The sequence below is a fragment of the Balaenoptera ricei genome, chromosome 2 (genome assembly GCF_028023285.1).
Source record: "Balaenoptera ricei isolate mBalRic1 chromosome 2, mBalRic1.hap2, whole genome shotgun sequence".
Taxonomy (NCBI): Eukaryota; Metazoa; Chordata; class Mammalia; order Artiodactyla; family Balaenopteridae; genus Balaenoptera; species Balaenoptera ricei.
In genome coordinates, this window is record NC_082640.1 from 62,792,171 (window position 1) to 62,809,861 (window position 17,691).

At 47.7% G+C, this 17,691-nt stretch overlaps 1 protein-coding gene across 1 annotated transcript in view; it reads right to left on the reverse strand.

Moving 5' to 3' along the window:
• CCDC33 (coiled-coil domain containing 33) overlaps nt 1-17,691 on the reverse strand; it is a 114,129-nt gene that overhangs the window by 2,683 nt on the left and 93,755 nt on the right. Inside the window, 5 exon segments of the mRNA XM_059915191.1 lie at nt 401-567; nt 1,576-1,666; nt 1,762-1,893; nt 2,093-2,181; nt 2,395-2,560. Of these exon segments, the coding sequence (XP_059771174.1) occupies nt 401-567; nt 1,576-1,666; nt 1,762-1,893; nt 2,093-2,181; nt 2,395-2,560 (645 nt within the window).

Genomic DNA, 17,691 nt, shown 5'->3' on the forward strand with positions numbered 1-17,691 from the left:
AACTCCCCAGGGTCCACCTGGGATGGGGGAAAAGGGCTCTCCAAGGCTGTACCAATCCCAGGAAACACTCCAGAATGGAGTTCTGAGAGGCCTGTGTGGAGCCCAACCGCAGGGCAGCCAGGTGGCAAACGGGGTCAGGGGTCAGTTAGGGGCTTGCTTTCCCTCCCAGGATGCTAAATGAGGGTAAGGGTGAAGCTTTCAGACTCGTGTGTGTTCCCCAGGGGAAAGGAGCCAAGGCCTGAGAGCCAGAGGCTCTCCAGGAGACTCCAGGCACATTGGAGACCCTGGGAAACCTTGCTCCTGGTCTTGGGCTTCGACTTGGATTGTGTCTGAGTGATTTCTGGGTGCCTGGTGACCTGTGCAGGCAGGCCCAGGCCAAGCTTGTGCTGCTGGCTCTTACCAGCAGGGCCTGCTGCTGCAGAATGATGGGGGCTGACTGGTGGCGGCTCTTGTCCAGCTCTGCCCGCAGCCTCGAGTTTTCCGCCAGCAGCATTGAGTAAAGGTCAACAGGCAGATTCTCTCCCGTCGGACCCGGGGGAAGGCCAGAGGCTGAGAGCATGGGGAAGGCTGTGGAATGTGGCCATAGATGTTCATGAGATGGGCTTTCCTGCCTCCCTGTCCCTGGTCCAATCTGCCTCAGCGCTTTACTTCTTTCTGCCCCTCTTCTGCTCCCAAGCCTTCAATGGCTCCCTACTGCCCGTGGGATCAGGTCCATACGCCTCCTCAGGCCATCGTTCTAGGCTCTTTAGAATCTGACCCCAATGTTCTCTCTGATCACTCCCCCACCATTTGTCCTGGGTCTGTTTCAGCTCCTCACCTCTATTTTCCTCCCTTCTCTGCTCCTGGCATCGTCACTCCCCAGGCTTGTGCCTGACTGTTTCCCCTCCCTAGGTTGCCTTCTCATCTCTCACCTTAGCCTCAGGGTTCCCGAAAGGTGGGCCCAGCTTTCATTGTTTCTTAAAGACCTTCACAAATGCCCCCTACGGACACCCCCATGCAGTGAAGGCTGACACAGGGCTGGGCTCACAGGGGTCCCCAGTGAGGTGGCACAGAAATCCTCTGCTTGGGCTGGCCTGATGTGGGATGACCTGGCTCTTTCCTGCTCATCAGAGCTGCCTCTGATTGGCAGTTCTAGGTGGCTTTGGTTAACATCAGTGGAGGAAGCAAATCATTGAGTTAACCAGAATTTTTTTGTGTGTTTTATAGAAGCAGACTCTTTCAAGATACCGGGAGATGAGCAAATAATTTGAAGGGCCCTGGAGTTAAGAGGTTGGGAACTGCTGCCCAGACATCCCCTCTTTGCAGGTAGCCCATCTCTGCTTGATCTAATCTCAGAGCATCTTCTGGAAGGTCTGAGCCTCTTTCTAGCATGGCTCACACACTGTGTCCCCTCCATGTGTTCTGAGGGACTCCCTGGTAGGAGAAGGGAGCTTGGGGGACCTCTGGAAGTGCTCAGTGCCTGACGGAGTGGGGAACTGGCACCCTCTGCTGCAGTTTGAAGGTGCTCCTGAAACTGAGAGGCCCCAAGAAGGCAGGGCCTCCAGGGATGAGACAAAAGCCGGGGACCAGACTCACCCACACTGGGCTTTCCCTGCAGCTTGTTCTGCAGGGGCTCGTTCCTTTCCCGCAGCTTGCCCTCCAGCACCCACTCCATCTTCTCAATCACCTGGAGGGCAGAGCACAGAGGCTGGGATGGCCTAGGGGCTCCACCCCTTCCCGTCTGTGGCTGGGCCTGGGCAGCCGGGCCCTTCTGGCACCTGCCTTCTCCTGGTGCCTCACGGTCTCCTCCAGCGCCTTCATCTGCTGCAGCTTGTCCTGGTATCGCCTCAGCAGCGCCGCCTGTGGCTGCTGAGCCTGGTGCAGGAGGAGCAGCTCCTTTTCTCTATCATTCTTCTGATGGTGGGGGAGGGAGGGGAAAGGGGCGAAAGCAGGGGTGCCCTTGACCCTCAGGGTCCACCCCAGGCCACTCTGCTCAGTCCTCCACTGCCCTGGCCCCCTGGCCCCTATGTCCCTCTCCCTTCTGGCCCCAGACTCTTCTCCAGACGCTCCCTCCCGAGCCCCCTTCCCCTCTGCCCTCCAAGTCCAGGCTCACTCGAATCAGCTCATTCTGCAGATGCTGCACCTTGTCTCTCAGCTTCTTCACGTCCAGCTCACTCAGCAGCAGTTTCTGCTTCATGGACGCTGGTGGAGGAGGAGCGGCTCAGGGAGGAGGCACCTCCCAGTTCAAATCGGCATAGTTGGGGGGCAGGGGTGGTGTCTCTCAGTCCTGGGGTTTGACACAGGACTGGACTCTCGGTTTCCCATCTCAGAGAGGAGCCAGCCAGGCTCCTACTAGCCTGTGTCCTGGGAAGGGCTCCCGCCACCCCGTTCCCTTGGTGGCCTGTACGCCCTCACCCAGGTTCTGGGCTCTGTCAGTGATGTCTGGCTCCTCTTGTACCCCCTCCTGGGTCAGCTGGCTCCTCAGCATTTGGTTCTCTACCTCCAGGATGCTGGTCTGTTTCCGCAGTGACAGGATGTCCTCTGCCATCTTCTGCATGGCCCGCCGGTAGCTGTTCATCTCCTGTGGACCCCAGAACTCAGAGCTGAACCCCCAGCCCCACTGTAGCCCCCACCCAATATCTACACCCACACATGGAAGTCAGTGGGTCACTCCTGAGACCAAAGAGCAGAGAGAATCCCAAGCTGTGCCCTCAAGTCTTAGCAACTCCTTGGAGGGGTGGTCATGACAGGGTCTTCACCCCTTCTGGCCGTGTGAGAGCAGCTGCACAAATGTGCTCTCCTGGGGGTGACACCTTTTCCCGGGAGGCCAGCTAGGGGGGACCCAGGGTTCAGACACCAGGTGAGGAAGCCCATGAGCGATGGAGACTTGAAAGGCTCCAGGGCCAGGCTAAATCATGGCTACTTCTCCACCTTTTCCCTTCTCCTTTCTCCCTTCTCTAATCCCTCTTCTTCCTCATGTCACTGAGAACCCAGGGAAGAATCTCTCTGAAATCTCGCTGAATGCTTCTTGGGATCCAACCCTAGGCACCAGCCTCCCAACCAGACCAGGGGGTGTGAAGGGACACAGGGTAGGTAAGCCTGGGAGATCCAGAAAAGGACTCAGGGTCAGGGTTGGGATCCAGCTACAGGATCTAGGGTGTGAGGTGGGGACGGGATGCCAGGCTCTGTCACTAGGTTAATAGTAACAATAATACTAATATCTGGTGTTCATTGAGTATTTACTATGTACCAAGTCACCTTTACTATGTACCAGGCCCACCGCCTTCATTTAGCTTATGAAGGCAGATACTATTATCACCCTCATTTTACCGACGAGGAATCCAAGGTCCGGAGAGGCGAGTAGCATGCTCAGTCACAAAACTAATGAGTGGCAGGTTCAAGGTCTGAAATCCAGGCCTGCTGGCACTTGAGTCCGTGCTCTTAAACGCTGCGCAATCCTGCCACGATGCCCCCATATATGGAAACTTCACAGTATGTTGAGAAGTGATGAAAGCAGGTTACTATAAACAATTATGATCTCAATTTGGGAAAAAAATTCATGTTTGTCCTTGTGTGTGCATAGGAGAATTAATAGGCTATATTTACACGTACTTGTTTCATAATCAGAAATTCCCTACTGTTATTTATAAAAAGTTTTGGAAAGGGAGTTTCTTAATATAAATAGTACAACAAAATATAAAAGAGGGACCCAAAATGTGAAGCCAGGAAGCTCGGTAGAGGGGGAGGAGGTAGGAGCTAGGTTTGGGGGAGGAGTGGGAGGAGAGAAGCGAGGCCAGCAGGAGCTTGCTAAGCCCTGTCCTTCCTGAGACTGTGAAGGCCTTGCCTGTGGGGGGTGGGCCTCCTAGGCCCGGCCAGGAAGGGGCTCCCAAGTCCTCAGGAAGCAGAACTCTGTCCCCAACTCCCACCTGGGCCCCATGCTGACTGAGGATGTGGCCTGGCTCCCAGCCACTGCCTTCAACCTGCTGCATGGTGGGCCACTGGCTGCCTGGGGAGGGGTTTCCAGACAGCAGGGGCTCATCAGACACCACTTGTCACCTGCTGCTGTCTAGCCTTCTGGCTAGACTCCCTCTAAATGGTGCCAGTGCTGGGCCCATCTCCCCAGCACCTGCCCCAGTCAAGTTTCAGGTCTTGGCCCCTCCAGATCTGCCCATCTGGTGCCCTCACACAGCTTCATTCACTAGGACACTCAGCCCAGAGACTGCACACACACAGGGCTTTGTGGTCAGGACTCAGTCAGAAGCCCAGCTTGGCCACTGACTCACTGAGTGAGTTTGGACAGACCCCTTCACCTTTCTGAGCCTCCGATTCCTCTCATGGGAGAAGCATGGAGTATCTGGAAGCTCAGAGTCAGTGTGTGTGGTTCAGGGCCCTGCCTAGGGCAGACATGACTTGGAGGCAGTAGTTCTCATCCCACCCCATTTCTATTCTAGTGCCAGCTTTAATCAACAGGCCAGACCCCTTCCTCTTCCTCCTTGCTACCCTCACCCTGGGTTCCCTTGCTCTCTCCTCTGCTCTGCTCTACATCTTCAATTTATAGCAGCCCCTTGATGGACAGGGATTTGGGAGGTCCAGTAGACTGTCAAGAGGAAGCACATGATATTTTGGAAAAGGGAATTCATCTCTCCTTTCCCTCTCCAGCCTAGTTCAGGCTCTTATCATGTCTGCTCTGAACAATTACAGTAGTATCCAAATGGGTTTCTTTGCTTTAGGGTTATCTTTTAGAGGAGCACACACTCGTCCAAGAAAACATGTTCAAGGATGCTCCATGCACTGCAGTTTATGGTTTTATTCTAGGGCATGCTCAGTCACTGGATACAGGCAGTACTTACAAAGAATGACCTAGATTCGGAGAGGAGATTGGTTCGGGATGGCAGAGTAGAAGGACATGTGCTCACTCCCTCTTAAGAGAGCACCAGAATCATAATTAACTGCTGAACGATCACTGACAGGAAGACACTGGAACTCACCAAAAAAGATACCCCACATCCAAAGACAAAGGAGAAGCCACAGTGAGATGGTAGGAGGGGTGCAATCACAATAAAATCAAATCCCATAACCGCTGGCTGGTTGCCTCACAAACTGGAGAACACTTATACCACAGAAGTCCACCCACTGGAGTGAAGGTTCTGAGTCCCATGTCAGGCTTCCCAACCTGGGGGTCCAGCAACAGGAGGAGGAATTCCCAGAGAATCAGACTTTGAAGACTAGTGAGATTTGATTGCAGGACTTTGACAGAACTGGGGGAAACAAAGACTCCACTCTTGGAGGGCACACACAAAGTAGTGTGCACATCGGGACCCAGGGGAAGGAGCAGTGACCCCATAGGAGACTGAACTAGACCTACCTGCTAGTGTGGGAGGGTCTCCTGCAGAGGCGGGGGGTGGCTGTGGCTCACCATGGGGACAAGGACACTAGCAGCAGAAGTTCTGGGAAGTACTCGTTGGTGTGAGCCCTCCCAGAGTTCTACATTAGCCCCACCAAAGAACCTATAGCCTCCAGTGTTGGGTCGCCTCAGGCCAAACAACCAACAGGGAAGGAGCTCAGCCCCACCCATCAGCAGACAAGTGGATAAAGTTTTACTGAGCTCTGCCCACCAGAGCAACACCCAGCTCTACCTACCACCAGTCCCTCCCATCAGGAAGCTTGCACAAGCCTCTTAGATAGCCTCATCCACCAGAAGGCAGACAGCAGAAGCAAGAAGGGCTACAATCCCACAGCCTGTGGAACGAAAACCACATTCACAGAAAGACAGACAAAATGAAAAGGCAGAGGACATGTACCAGATGAAGGAACAAGATAAAACGCCAGAAAAACAACTAAATGAAGTGGAGATGGGCAACCTTCCAGAAAAGGAATTCAGAATAATGATAGTGAAGATGATCCAGGACCTTGGAAAAAGAATGGAGGCAAAGATCGAGAAGATGCAAGAAATGTTTAACAAAGGCCTAGAAGAATTAAAGAACAAACACCTAGAAGACTTAAAGAACAAACAGAGATGAACAATACAATAACTGAAATGAAAAATACACTAGAAGGAATCAATAGCAGAATAACTGAGGCAGAAGAACAGATAATTGACCTGGAAGACAGAATGGTGGAATTCACTGCCGCAGAACAGAATAAAGAAAAAAGAATGAAAAGAAATGAAGACAGCCTAAGAGACCTCTGGGACAATATTAAACACAACAACATTCGCATTATAGGGGTCCCAGAAGGAGGAGAGAGAGAGAAAGGACCTGAGAAAATATTTGAAGAGATTATAGTCAAAAACTTCCCTAACATGGGAAAGGAAATAGCCACCCAAGTCCAAGAAGAGCAGAGAGTCCCAGTCAGGATAAACCCAAGGAAAAACATGCCAAGATGCATAGTAATCAAACTGACAAAAATTAAAGACAAAGAAAAATTATTAAAAGCAACGAGGGAAAAATGACAAATAACATACAAGGGAACTCCCATAAGGTTAACAGCTGATTTCTCAGCAGAAACTCTACAAGCCAGAAGGGAGTGGCACGTTGTATTTAAAGTGATGAAAGGGAAGAATCTACAACCAAGATTACTCTACCCGCCAAGGATCTCATTCAGATTTGACGGAGAAATCAAAAGCTTTACAGACAAGCAAAAGCTAAGAGAATTCAGCACCACCAAACCAGCTCTACAACAAATGCTAAAGGAACTTCTCTAAGTGGGAAACACAAGAGAAGAAAAGGACCTACAAAAACAAATCCAAAACAATTAAGAAAATGGTAATAGAAATATACATTTCGATAATTACCTTCAATGTGAATGGATTCAATGCTCCAACCAAAAGACACAGACTCACTGAATGGATACAAAAACAAGACCCATATATATGCTGTCTACAAGAGACCCACTTCAGATCTAGGGACACATACAGATTGAAAGTGAGGGGATAGAAAAAGATATTCCACCCAAATGGAAATCAAAAGAAAGCTGGAGTAGCAATACTCATATGAGATAAAATAGACTTTAAAATAAAGAATGTTACAAGAGACAAGGAAGGACACTACATAATGATCAAGGGATCAATCCAAGAAGAAGATATAACAATTATAAATATATATGCACCCAACATAGGAGCACCTCAATATATAAGGCAAATGCTAACAGCCATAAAAGAGGAAATCGACAGTAACACAATAATAGTGGGGGACTTTAACATCTCATTTACACCAATGGACAGATCATCCAAACAGAAACTTAATAAGGAAACACAAGCTTTAAATGACACAATAGACCAGATAGATTTAATTGATATTTATAGGACATTCCATCCGAAAAGAGCAGATTACACTTTCTTCTCAAGTGCACACAGAACATTCTCCAGGATAGATCACATCTTGGGTCACAAACCAAGCCTCAGCAAATTTAAGAAAATTGAAATCATATCAAGCATCTTTTCCTACCACAACGCTATGAGATTAGAAATAAATTACAGGGGAAAAAACGTAAAAAACACAAACACATGGAAGCTAAACAATACGTTACTAAATAACCAAGAGATCACTGAAGAAATCAAAGAGGAAATAAAAAAATACCTAGAGACAAATCACAATGAAAACATGACAATCCAAAACCTATGGGACGCAGCAAAAGCAGTTCTAAGAGGGAAGTTTATAGCCATACAGTCCTACCTCAAGAAACAAGAAAAATCTCAAATAAACAATCTAACCTTACACCTAAAGGAACTAGAGAAAGAAGACCAAACAAAACCCCAAGTTACTAGAAGGAAAGAAATCATAAAGATCAGAGCAGAAATAAATGAAATAGAAACAAAGAAAACAGTAGCAAAGATCAATAAAACTAAAAGCTGGTTCTTTGAGAAGATAAACAAAACTGATAAACCTTTAGCCAGGCTCATCAAGAAAAAGAGGGAGAGGACTCAAATCAATAAAATTAGAAATGACAAAGGAGAAGTGACAACAGACACCTCAGAAATACAAAGCATCACAAGAGACTACTACAAGCAACTCTATTCCAATAAAATTAACAATCTGGAAGAAATGGACAAATTCTTAGAAAGGTATAACCTTCCAAGACTGAACCAGGAAGAAATAGAAAATATGAACAGACCAATCACAAGTAATGAAATTGAAATTGTGATTAAAAATCTTCCAACAAACAAAAGTCCAGGACCAGATGGCTTCACAGGTGAATTCTATCAAACATTTAGAGAAAAGCTAACATCCATCCTTCTCAAACTCTTCCAAAAAATTGCAGAGGAAGGAATGCTCCCAAACTCTTTCTACAAGGCCACCATCACCCTGATACCAAAACCAGACAAAGATACTACAAAAAAAGAAAATTACAGACCAATATCACTGATGAATATAGATGCAAAAATCCTCAACAAAATACTAGCAAACAGAATCCAGCAACACATTTAAAGGGTCATACACCATGATCAAGTGAGATTTATCCCAGGGATGCAATCCCTATCAAATTACCAATGGCATTTTTTACAGAACTAGAACAAAAAATCTTAAAATTTGTATGGAGACACAAAATACCCCAAATAGCCAAAGCAGTCTTGAGGGAAAAAGATGGAGCTGAAGGAATTAGACTCCCTGACTTCAGACTATACTACAAAGCTACAGTAATCAAGACAATATGGTACTGGCACAAAAACAGAAATGTAGATCAATGGAACAGGATAGAAAGCCCAGAGATAAACCCATGCACCGATGGTCAACTGATCTATGACAAAGGAGGCGAGGATATACAAGGGAGAAAAGGCAGTCTCTTCAATAAGTGGTGCTGGGAAAACTGGACAGCTACATGTAAAAGAATGAAGTTAGAACACTCCCTAACACCATACACAAAAATAAACTCAAAATGGATTAAAGACCTACATGTAAGACTGGACACTATAAAACTCTTAGAGGAAAACAAGAAGGACACTCTTTGACATATATCACAGCAAGATCTTTTTTGACCCACCTCCTAGAGTAATGGAAATAAAAACAAAAATAAACAAATGGGACCTAATGAAACTTAAAAGCTTTTGCACAGCAAAGGAAACTATAAACAAGATGAAAAGACAACACTCAGAATGGGAGAAAATATTTGCAAATGAATCAACCGACAAAGGATTAATCTCCAGAATATATAAACAGCTCATGCAGCTCAATATTTAAAAAAAAAACAACCCAATCAAAAAATGGGCAGAAGACCTAAATAGACGTTTCTCCAAAGAAGACATACAGATGGCCAAGAGGCACATGAAAAGCTGCTCAACATCACTAGTTATTAGAGAAATGCAAATCAAAACTACAATGAGGTATCACCTCACACCGTTTAGAATGGGCATCATCAGAAAATCTACAAACAATAAACGCTGGAGAGGGTGTGGAGAAAAGGGAACCCTCTTGCACTGTTGGTGGGAATGTAAATTGATACAGCCACTATGGAGAACAGTATGGAGGTTCCTGATAAAACTAAAAATACAATTACCATATGACCCAACAATCCCACTACTGGGCATATACCCAGAGAAAACCATAATTCAAAAAGACACATGCAGAGAGGAAGAGAGAATAAACTTCTTCTTTATTAAAAAAAAAAAAAAAAGACACATGTAAACCAATGTTCTTTGCAGCACTATTTACAATAGCCAGGTCATGGAAGCAACCTAAATGCCCATCGACAGATGAATGGATAACGAAGATGTGGTACATATATACAATGGAATATTCCTCAGCCATAAAAAGGAGAGAAATTGGGTCATTTGTAGAGACGTGGATGGAGTTAGAGACTGTCATACAGAGTGAAGTAAGTCAGAAAGAGAAAAACAAATATCATATATTAACGCATATATATGGAATCTAGAAAAATGGTACAGATGAACCGGTTTGCAAGGCAGAAGTAGAGACACAGATGTAGAGAACAAACGTATGGACACCAAGGGGGGAAAGTGGGAGGTGGGGTGGTGTGATGAATTGGGAGATTGGGATTGACATATATACACTAATATGTATAAAATAGATAACTAATAAGGACCTGCTGTATAAAAAATAAATAAAGTAAAATTCAAAAAGAAAAAAAAAGAAAATGGAGAAAAAATAATAAAATAGTGCTTAATATTGGGAAGATTCTAATATCCTCCAGTAGAGAACTATTTGGAAGTGTTAGATATAGGCTTAATCTAAAAGTATAAAGCAAGCAAAATTGATCTTGTCATTTGTTGATTCTGTCAGTTTTCCTACTCTTATACCATGCTGTGTATAGTAGAGTTAAGAGAGCAGAAGGTTTGAAATTACAGCAAAATCTACATTTACTATAAAACAAAACTCCCAACTTCCCTGCAGAGTGTTGAAGCACCAACTTTTCATCATTTAAGCCTATTAACGGTTACACCAAACAATTTCACACAAGTGGAACAAGCACATTTGCCTATAAGGATGAAGAATCTTAGGATATAAGAATACATAAACTATTTTCTAAACTGAATTTAATAAAAATTATGGAATGGTCTAATACAGTATACTTATAAGCACGTAAAATATCTTAAATGCATGTAATACCAATTATCCAATAAAATCTGAAACAGTAAAGCCTAAAAAAAAAAAAAGAATGACCTAGGTTCACTTGTTCTGACACAGAGATGTCCACACTGTATTACTAAGTAAAAAAAATGTGGCAAATTAATATGATCCCATCTGTCACTGGTATGTGTGTGTGCATGTGTGTGTATGCACGTGTGTGTGCATGAGTGCACACATGCAGATGTATAGTTAACAGTGGCTACTGCTCAGTTTGGGAAGAGAAAGGAACACTTGCTTAATCTCTAGTTTTTGCATTTTTACTAAGAATTTGTCCATATATTACTCATGAATTAAAAATAATTTAAACCTAAATACATTGAGGGCCATACCATGTTTCTGGATTGAAAGATGCAATATTTAAAGAGTTAGTTCTTCCCTAAATTGATTTATAGATTCAATGCATTTCCAATTAAAATCATAACATTCTATGTGTATGTGTAGAAATAGATGAGCTGATTCTATGAGAAATAAAAAGAGCAAGTGTAGCCAAAATATTTTTGAAGAAGAACAGGTGGGAAGACTTGCTCTATCAGCTTTCAAGGCTTATGATAAAGCTACAATAATTAAGACAGGGTAATATAAATGCAAAGATTGATAAGTAGACCAAAGCAAAACAAGAGAGAGCCCTGAAAGAGACCCACACACATATGGACCCTTAATATATGACAAAGATGGTGTTACAGGGAGGCAGGGAAAGGATTGTAATTTTAATAAATGGTGCTGCATCAATTTGATATCTATCTGGAGAAAAGGGTAACTTGACTCCTATTACATACCATAATTAAAAATAAATTCCAGGACTTCCTTGGTGGCGCAGTGGCTAAGAATCCACCTGTCAATGCAGGGGACACGGGTTCGAGCCCTGGTCCAGGAAGATCCCACATGCCGCGGAGCAAATAAGCCTGTGTGCCACAACTACCGAGCTTGTGCTCTAGAGCCCGCAAGCCACAACTACTGAGCCCATGTGCCACAACTACTGAAGCCCACGCACCTAGAGCCCATGCTCCACAACAAGAGAAGCCACCACAATGAGAAGCCCACGCACCGCAACGAAGAGTAGCCCCCGCTCGCTGCAACCAGAGAAAGCCCTTGTGCAGCAATGAAGACCCAACACTGCCAAAAATAAATTAATGAATTTAAAAATAAATAAATAAATAAATAAATTCCAGATGGATTGTAGATCTAAATGTAAAAGGTAAAACAATAAAGCTTCTAGAAGACAAGGATAAGAATATCTTTATGCACTTTGGGTAGGGAAAGGTTTTTCACAACAGGACATGCCACAAAAGCACGAACCAGAATGGAAAGGATTGATAAGTTAGGTACATTTAAGTTAAGAACTTTTATTCATGAAAAGACATCATTAAGGGGGTGAAATGGGCAGGAAAAATGGGAGAAGATACTTGCAACAAACACAACCGATGATGGACTCATATTCAGATATAAAAACAACTCCCACAAATCAATAGAGAAAGACAGACTACGCCATAGAATAATGGACAAGAGATTTGAACTGGCCCTTGGCAAAATAAGCCAATAATCATCTGAATTGGTGGCCGCCCTCATTAGTCATTTAAAACCACAACAAGATACTACTATACACCCACCACAATGACTAAAACAAAAACAAAACAACCCTGAGCGTATCAAATGTTGGTGATGATATAGAACAAGTAGAATGCTTAGTCACTGCTGGGGGAACAGGAAGTGTCACCATCCTTTCCGAGAACTGCTTGGATACTGGATCCTGTTCAAGTTGAACACATGCATAGCCTATGATCCGGCAATTATACTCCTGAGTATATACCCAGTAAAAATGTGAATGCATCACATTGATACAGTGAATGCATTAAGAAGCAGGGGTAAGAACATTCCTAGCAGCATTATTTGTAATAATCCCAAACTGGAAATAACACGAGTGCCCATCACAGTAGAATGGGGGGACAGTCATGCGATGGGATACTCTACAGCAATACAAATGAATGAATGATGGTCACGTGAAACCACATGGAGGAATCTCTCAAACTAATTGTGAGCAAAACAAGTCAGACACAAGGTACCTACTCTAGAATTCCACACAGATTTTCTTCAAAAACAAGCAAACTTAAAAGAGTTAGCAATCGGGGTATTAGATCCCCTTGGGGAAGTGGGGGCGTGGGGGACTGGGGGCATGAGGGACCTTCTGGAGTGCTGGTAATGCCACTCTTCTTGACTTGTAGGACCTGTGGGGTTACATGTGTGTGTTCACCTTGTGATGATGCATCGCTGTGAATACATTTATGTTTTGTGCATTTGCTTGAATGGGTGCTGTACTTCACACCATGACCCAGATTCCTGTTGTGGTGTTGCCCCTCCACCTACTCCCCCTTCCCCCCAGCTCCCAGGCTGTTCTGGTGTGCGGTGTGGGCGGGATGTCAGCCCCATTCCTGCCCAAGGTAGGGGTTGGGGAAGAGAGGCCCTAGGAAGGGAAGAACCCTGCTGGATGCTGGGGTCCGGGACACCTTAGTCTATGTGTGTGCGGGTGGAGGGCTGAGATCTTCACACTTGTGGTTCAGAACGAGCTCCTGAGGTTTGCACCAGCTTCCTCCTGGCTCTGCATCAACTCAGATGCAAAATCTGAGGCTTGGCATTCAAGGCCTCTTACAAGCCACCCTCTCATGCCCATCAACCCCGCCCTTCCCCTCCAGCACACTCTTATTTCCCCCTTCACACCGCCACTCAGGCTGAACTATCTGCAGAGAACCCCTCCCTCATTCCAACTACCTAACCTTTGACATTTTATAGTCCACTCAGTAATCTGTAATTGCATGAGGACTGACAGTGTGTGCTGCTCCTGAGTGTGCAAGTGTGTGCACACATGCACGTGTGCATGGAGGGAGTCCTGGGGAAGGCGCTGCCGGTGTTTAGTCTACCCCACGGGTCTAATAAGCTCCTCTTCTCATTCAGGGGTTCAGCCTTTCTAATACCCTGTTGTTTTTCACTCAGCAGTCCTGGGGGTGAGCAGAACTCACCCCTCCTCCTTGACGAAGAAAGATGAGGCCCAGAGCAAGGAAAAAAAAGAAATGGAGGAGATGGAGAGCATGACTCTTGATGAAGTGGGGCACCCTTGCCTCATCCGGATGGCTGATGGGTTCTTGGGGACTCCACGCCTTGAAGATTAGCCCTTCCACAGACCCCTACACCATCCCCAGCCGGGATGCTCTCTGAGAGTGAAATCTCCCCAGTAGGGATGAAGAGGGACCTGGTCCTGGCTTACCCTCCCTCAGTCTCTACCATGGCCGGCGCCCTCGGTCCCAGGGGACCCAGAGAGGAGGCAGCCTGGTGGTCCTGCCCCTCCTCCCCAGCTCCACCCACCCTCACAGCTGAGCCAGGATTCTAGACTGCAGCCCTGACCTCTCCCCACAGACTGGGATGGGCTCCCCACTCAGGGCCATGCTCTGCGTCACAGCCCAGCCTTGAGAACATACAGGACACCATGACCCAGATTCCCGTTGTGGTGCCGCCCCTCCACCTGCTCCCCCTTCCCCCCAGCTCCCAGGCTGTTCTGGTGGGGGTGTGGGTGGGATGTCAGCCCCATCCCTGTCTCCTCTCTGGGCTAGCACACCCTCTAGGGACACTGACCCCACCTGTTCCTGACCCTGAGTGCCCACTGCACCCCCCTCACCCACTGACACCCCCCCACCAGGACCCCAGCTCTCAGAGCCAGCTGAGGTAAGAAGTGTCAGGTGGCCCTGGGTTCGAATAACTCCCCTGTTACTGGGTACTGGTGGCCTTTGCTGCACTAACACCCGCTCTCTGGCTCTGGAAGGGTAGTAACTGTTTTCTGAGCCTCAGTGTCCTCATCTGTGGAATGGGAAAATAACCCCACCTCAAGGAGTGGCTGTGGAGTCAGGGAGTGTGAGGAGGGCCAGCCTGGCCTGGCGTATAGGGTGCCTGGAGATGCTACCGCCATCTCTGCACCACCTTTCGAGTGTTGTTTTTTTTTTTAATTATTCAGACAATAGCCCTGGGTACCAAGCACAGAAGGTATGATTATCTGATTGCTCTCACTTTACAGAAACTGAGGCCCAGTACACACCTCACCCTCCCTTACCTTTAATTAAGGAGGAGGGGTGGTGGTTATCTTTCACAAAGGCCTGAAGAGGGCAATGCTTGCCCCTCTCCCCCACAAATAAGAAGTTTCTTATGGTGGAATCAGAGGCACCTCATTCAAGTGGGGATGTTCAAATATCCCTGTGGTCACTACCAACTATGTTGGCCAAAAGGGTCCTTATACCTTCATTGTTCAGATGGGGAAACTGAGGCTAGGAGACAGCAGTGTGCCCAAGGTCTCAGAAACTCAGTTATAAAACCATGACTGGGAGCAGCTCAGTAAATACACAGTCAACCAACACTTGCTGAGTGCCGCGTCTGTGCTATGCTGGGGACTCAGAGCCCAGAGGAGCCCAGACTGTCCCCACCTGCAGTGGGCTCCCCTCTACCCTGAGGAGATGGCAGGAAGTGCCTGTGACAGAGGGAAACTCACAGGAGGCTCTTAACCCAGCCTGGGGTGGGGGAGGGGGGAGGCAGGAAGGCTTCCTGGAAGAAGTGATGATCTGAGCTGACTCTTGGCAATGAGTAGGTGTTACCTGGGGGTGGGGAGAGGGCTCTCAGGGCAGAGGAGACAAAGGCGGGGAGGTGAGAGAGCCTGTGATGACGAACAAAGCAGGTGAGAGCAGGGTGCGGGGAGGAGAGGCAGGGGTACAGCTGGAGAGGTGGCAGGGCAGACACAAGACAGCCTTGAAGGCCAGTCTCAGGAGCTTGGACTCCATCCTGAAGGCCGCTGAAGGGCCTAGGCTGCGGGGCAGTGGGTGCCTGTGAGAAGCTCTCTCTGGCTCTGAGCAGGGAGTACCAATCAGGAGAATGAAGGCCAGTAACAGCCAGCCTGGTGAACGTGTTGGGACCTGTGGAGGCGATGGGCATGGAGATGAGGAGGGAGGACCGCGGGAGGGAGGAGAGCACGGAGGAGTCATCAGGAGTCAGAATCTGGAGTCCTGGGGGGAGGAGGTGCCTGCACGGAGTACGGAGGACAAGGAACTGGTGCTGGGTGTGAGGTACCTGCGTGCCCTCCAGGTGAAGGTGGTCACAGGCAGCTGATGGCTGTAAGCTTCGAAAGAATCTCAGCTGGAGATAGAGGGGTGGGAGGACAGCCCTCCAGGTGTGATGGAAGCCTTGGAAGGAAGGAGATTTTCCAGAGTCAGGGGAAGTGTAGAGTCAAGAGGAGATTCAAGGACAAATGAAAGGAGTGGTGGTGGGAGAAGAGCCCTCAAGTTCTGGGAAATTGCCAGAGGGGTGGGAGGAAAAGGGGTGGGAGCAGTCTGGCAAGGCCAAGGCCACAGAGCTTCAGAAAGGGGAGATGGCCTTTGGCTTTGGGTAATGGTACATTCAGTAATATAGACCAACCTTCCCTTTAGATAACCTAAAAACCTGGACACAAAGTAAAAGTCACCTTCTTAAACATATAAAGAGCTGATGGGACAGTGAGGAATTATTGGACATAGATAAGAGAGGGGGGTGGGGTGGGGGTGGGGGAAACCCACACAGTGGAATACTACACAGCAATGAAAAAGAGGACCCACAGCACCAAGCAACGATGCAGATGAATCTCACACAAAAAGTTGAGGAGAGGAACTATACATAAAATAAAACACACATGGCACAATACCCTTTATAGAAAGTTAAAAACAGGGACTATTAGGCCATAGCGATTAGGGAGGCATACAGAGGTGATGACAGTATAAAGAAACAAAGCAAGACATGAGTGGGCCCAGGGTCCAGGTTATCTAAAGGGAAGGTTGGTCTGTACTACAAAATGTGCCATTACCCAAAGCAGAGGGCCATCTCCCCTCCTTTCTGAAGCTCTGTGGCCTTGGCCTTACCAGCCTGCTCCCACCCTTTTTCCTCCCACATCTAGGAGAAGGGGCTTTGGGTGCTGGTGATATTCTATTTCTTGACCTGGGTGGTGGTTTAATGGATGTTTGCTTTATAATAATTTGGTTGTGTTTTATTGGGTTGGCCAAAAAGTTCATTTGGGTTTTTCCATAAGATCTTACGAAGATTTTGGCCAACCCAGTATTTTTATGTTCAGTGCAATTTTCTCCATAGGGATTGTATTTCACAGTTTAAAAAGTTTTTGAAAGAAGGAGAAAGCGCAATAGCTTCCCAACCTGCAGAGGGAGCCTCTGGGCTTGACCTCAAGGAGGTGGCTCCTGGTGACACTGGCCAGTGCTCTGAATGCCAGGAAGAGGATGTGCAGGAGGAGGAGGACGGAGGCGGACAGTGAGGCTGAGGAAGGTCAGAGGTAGCTGAGGACACAGGGTCGAAGAGAGGCATGCGGATGGAGAGACAGAGGGTTTTCTGGAGGATGAGAAGGCATGCGGGGGAGGTGTATGGGGGCCATGGGCTGGAGTAGAGGGGGTTGGGGGGCTGGGCAGGTATAGATGGGTGTCTGGATCAGAGGCAGTGTCGGTGGCAGGGCTCTGCAGGGGATGGAGTGGGTACAGAGGGCGGGTGGCGATGACCAGCCAGGGTGGTGGGTTTGCTGGGCTGGGCACGTACCCTTCCCGCTTTGCCCTTCCCTAGGCAACCACTCTGGGTCCCCAGGCCTCAAGGATCCCTGGCTGGCAGGCCTAGGCTACCTGCCATGTGGTTTGCCTTTGCAGCCGGCAGAGGGCATCCGCCTCCCACAGATGCTCTGGTTTCAGCCTGTGGTGGGACCGAGGCTGGCCTGAGTGGGCCCCGCAGCTCTTGGGGGGGCATGCCTAGGGGTGCTGTCTTGCTGTTCAGCCCCAGGCACACGTGTCCCTCCTCCAGGTAGTCCAGCCTGCCTTCTCACACCTCCTGCCCCAGAACTCTTATCTGCTGGAGATTCTGCTGGGTGCCCTCTGCTGAGAACCACCCACGGAGGCCAGAGAGGTGCAATGACTTGCGGAGGTCACACAGCAAATCCTGATCCTCAACTGGGGCTTCTGTTCTGAGCCAGGGAAAATGATGGGGTTGAGTAGGGACGGGAGGGGCTCAGGACAAGAGCCATCTCAAAGCACTGAAGTGACCCTGACTGAAGTAATACCTGCACAACGCCAGGCACCTG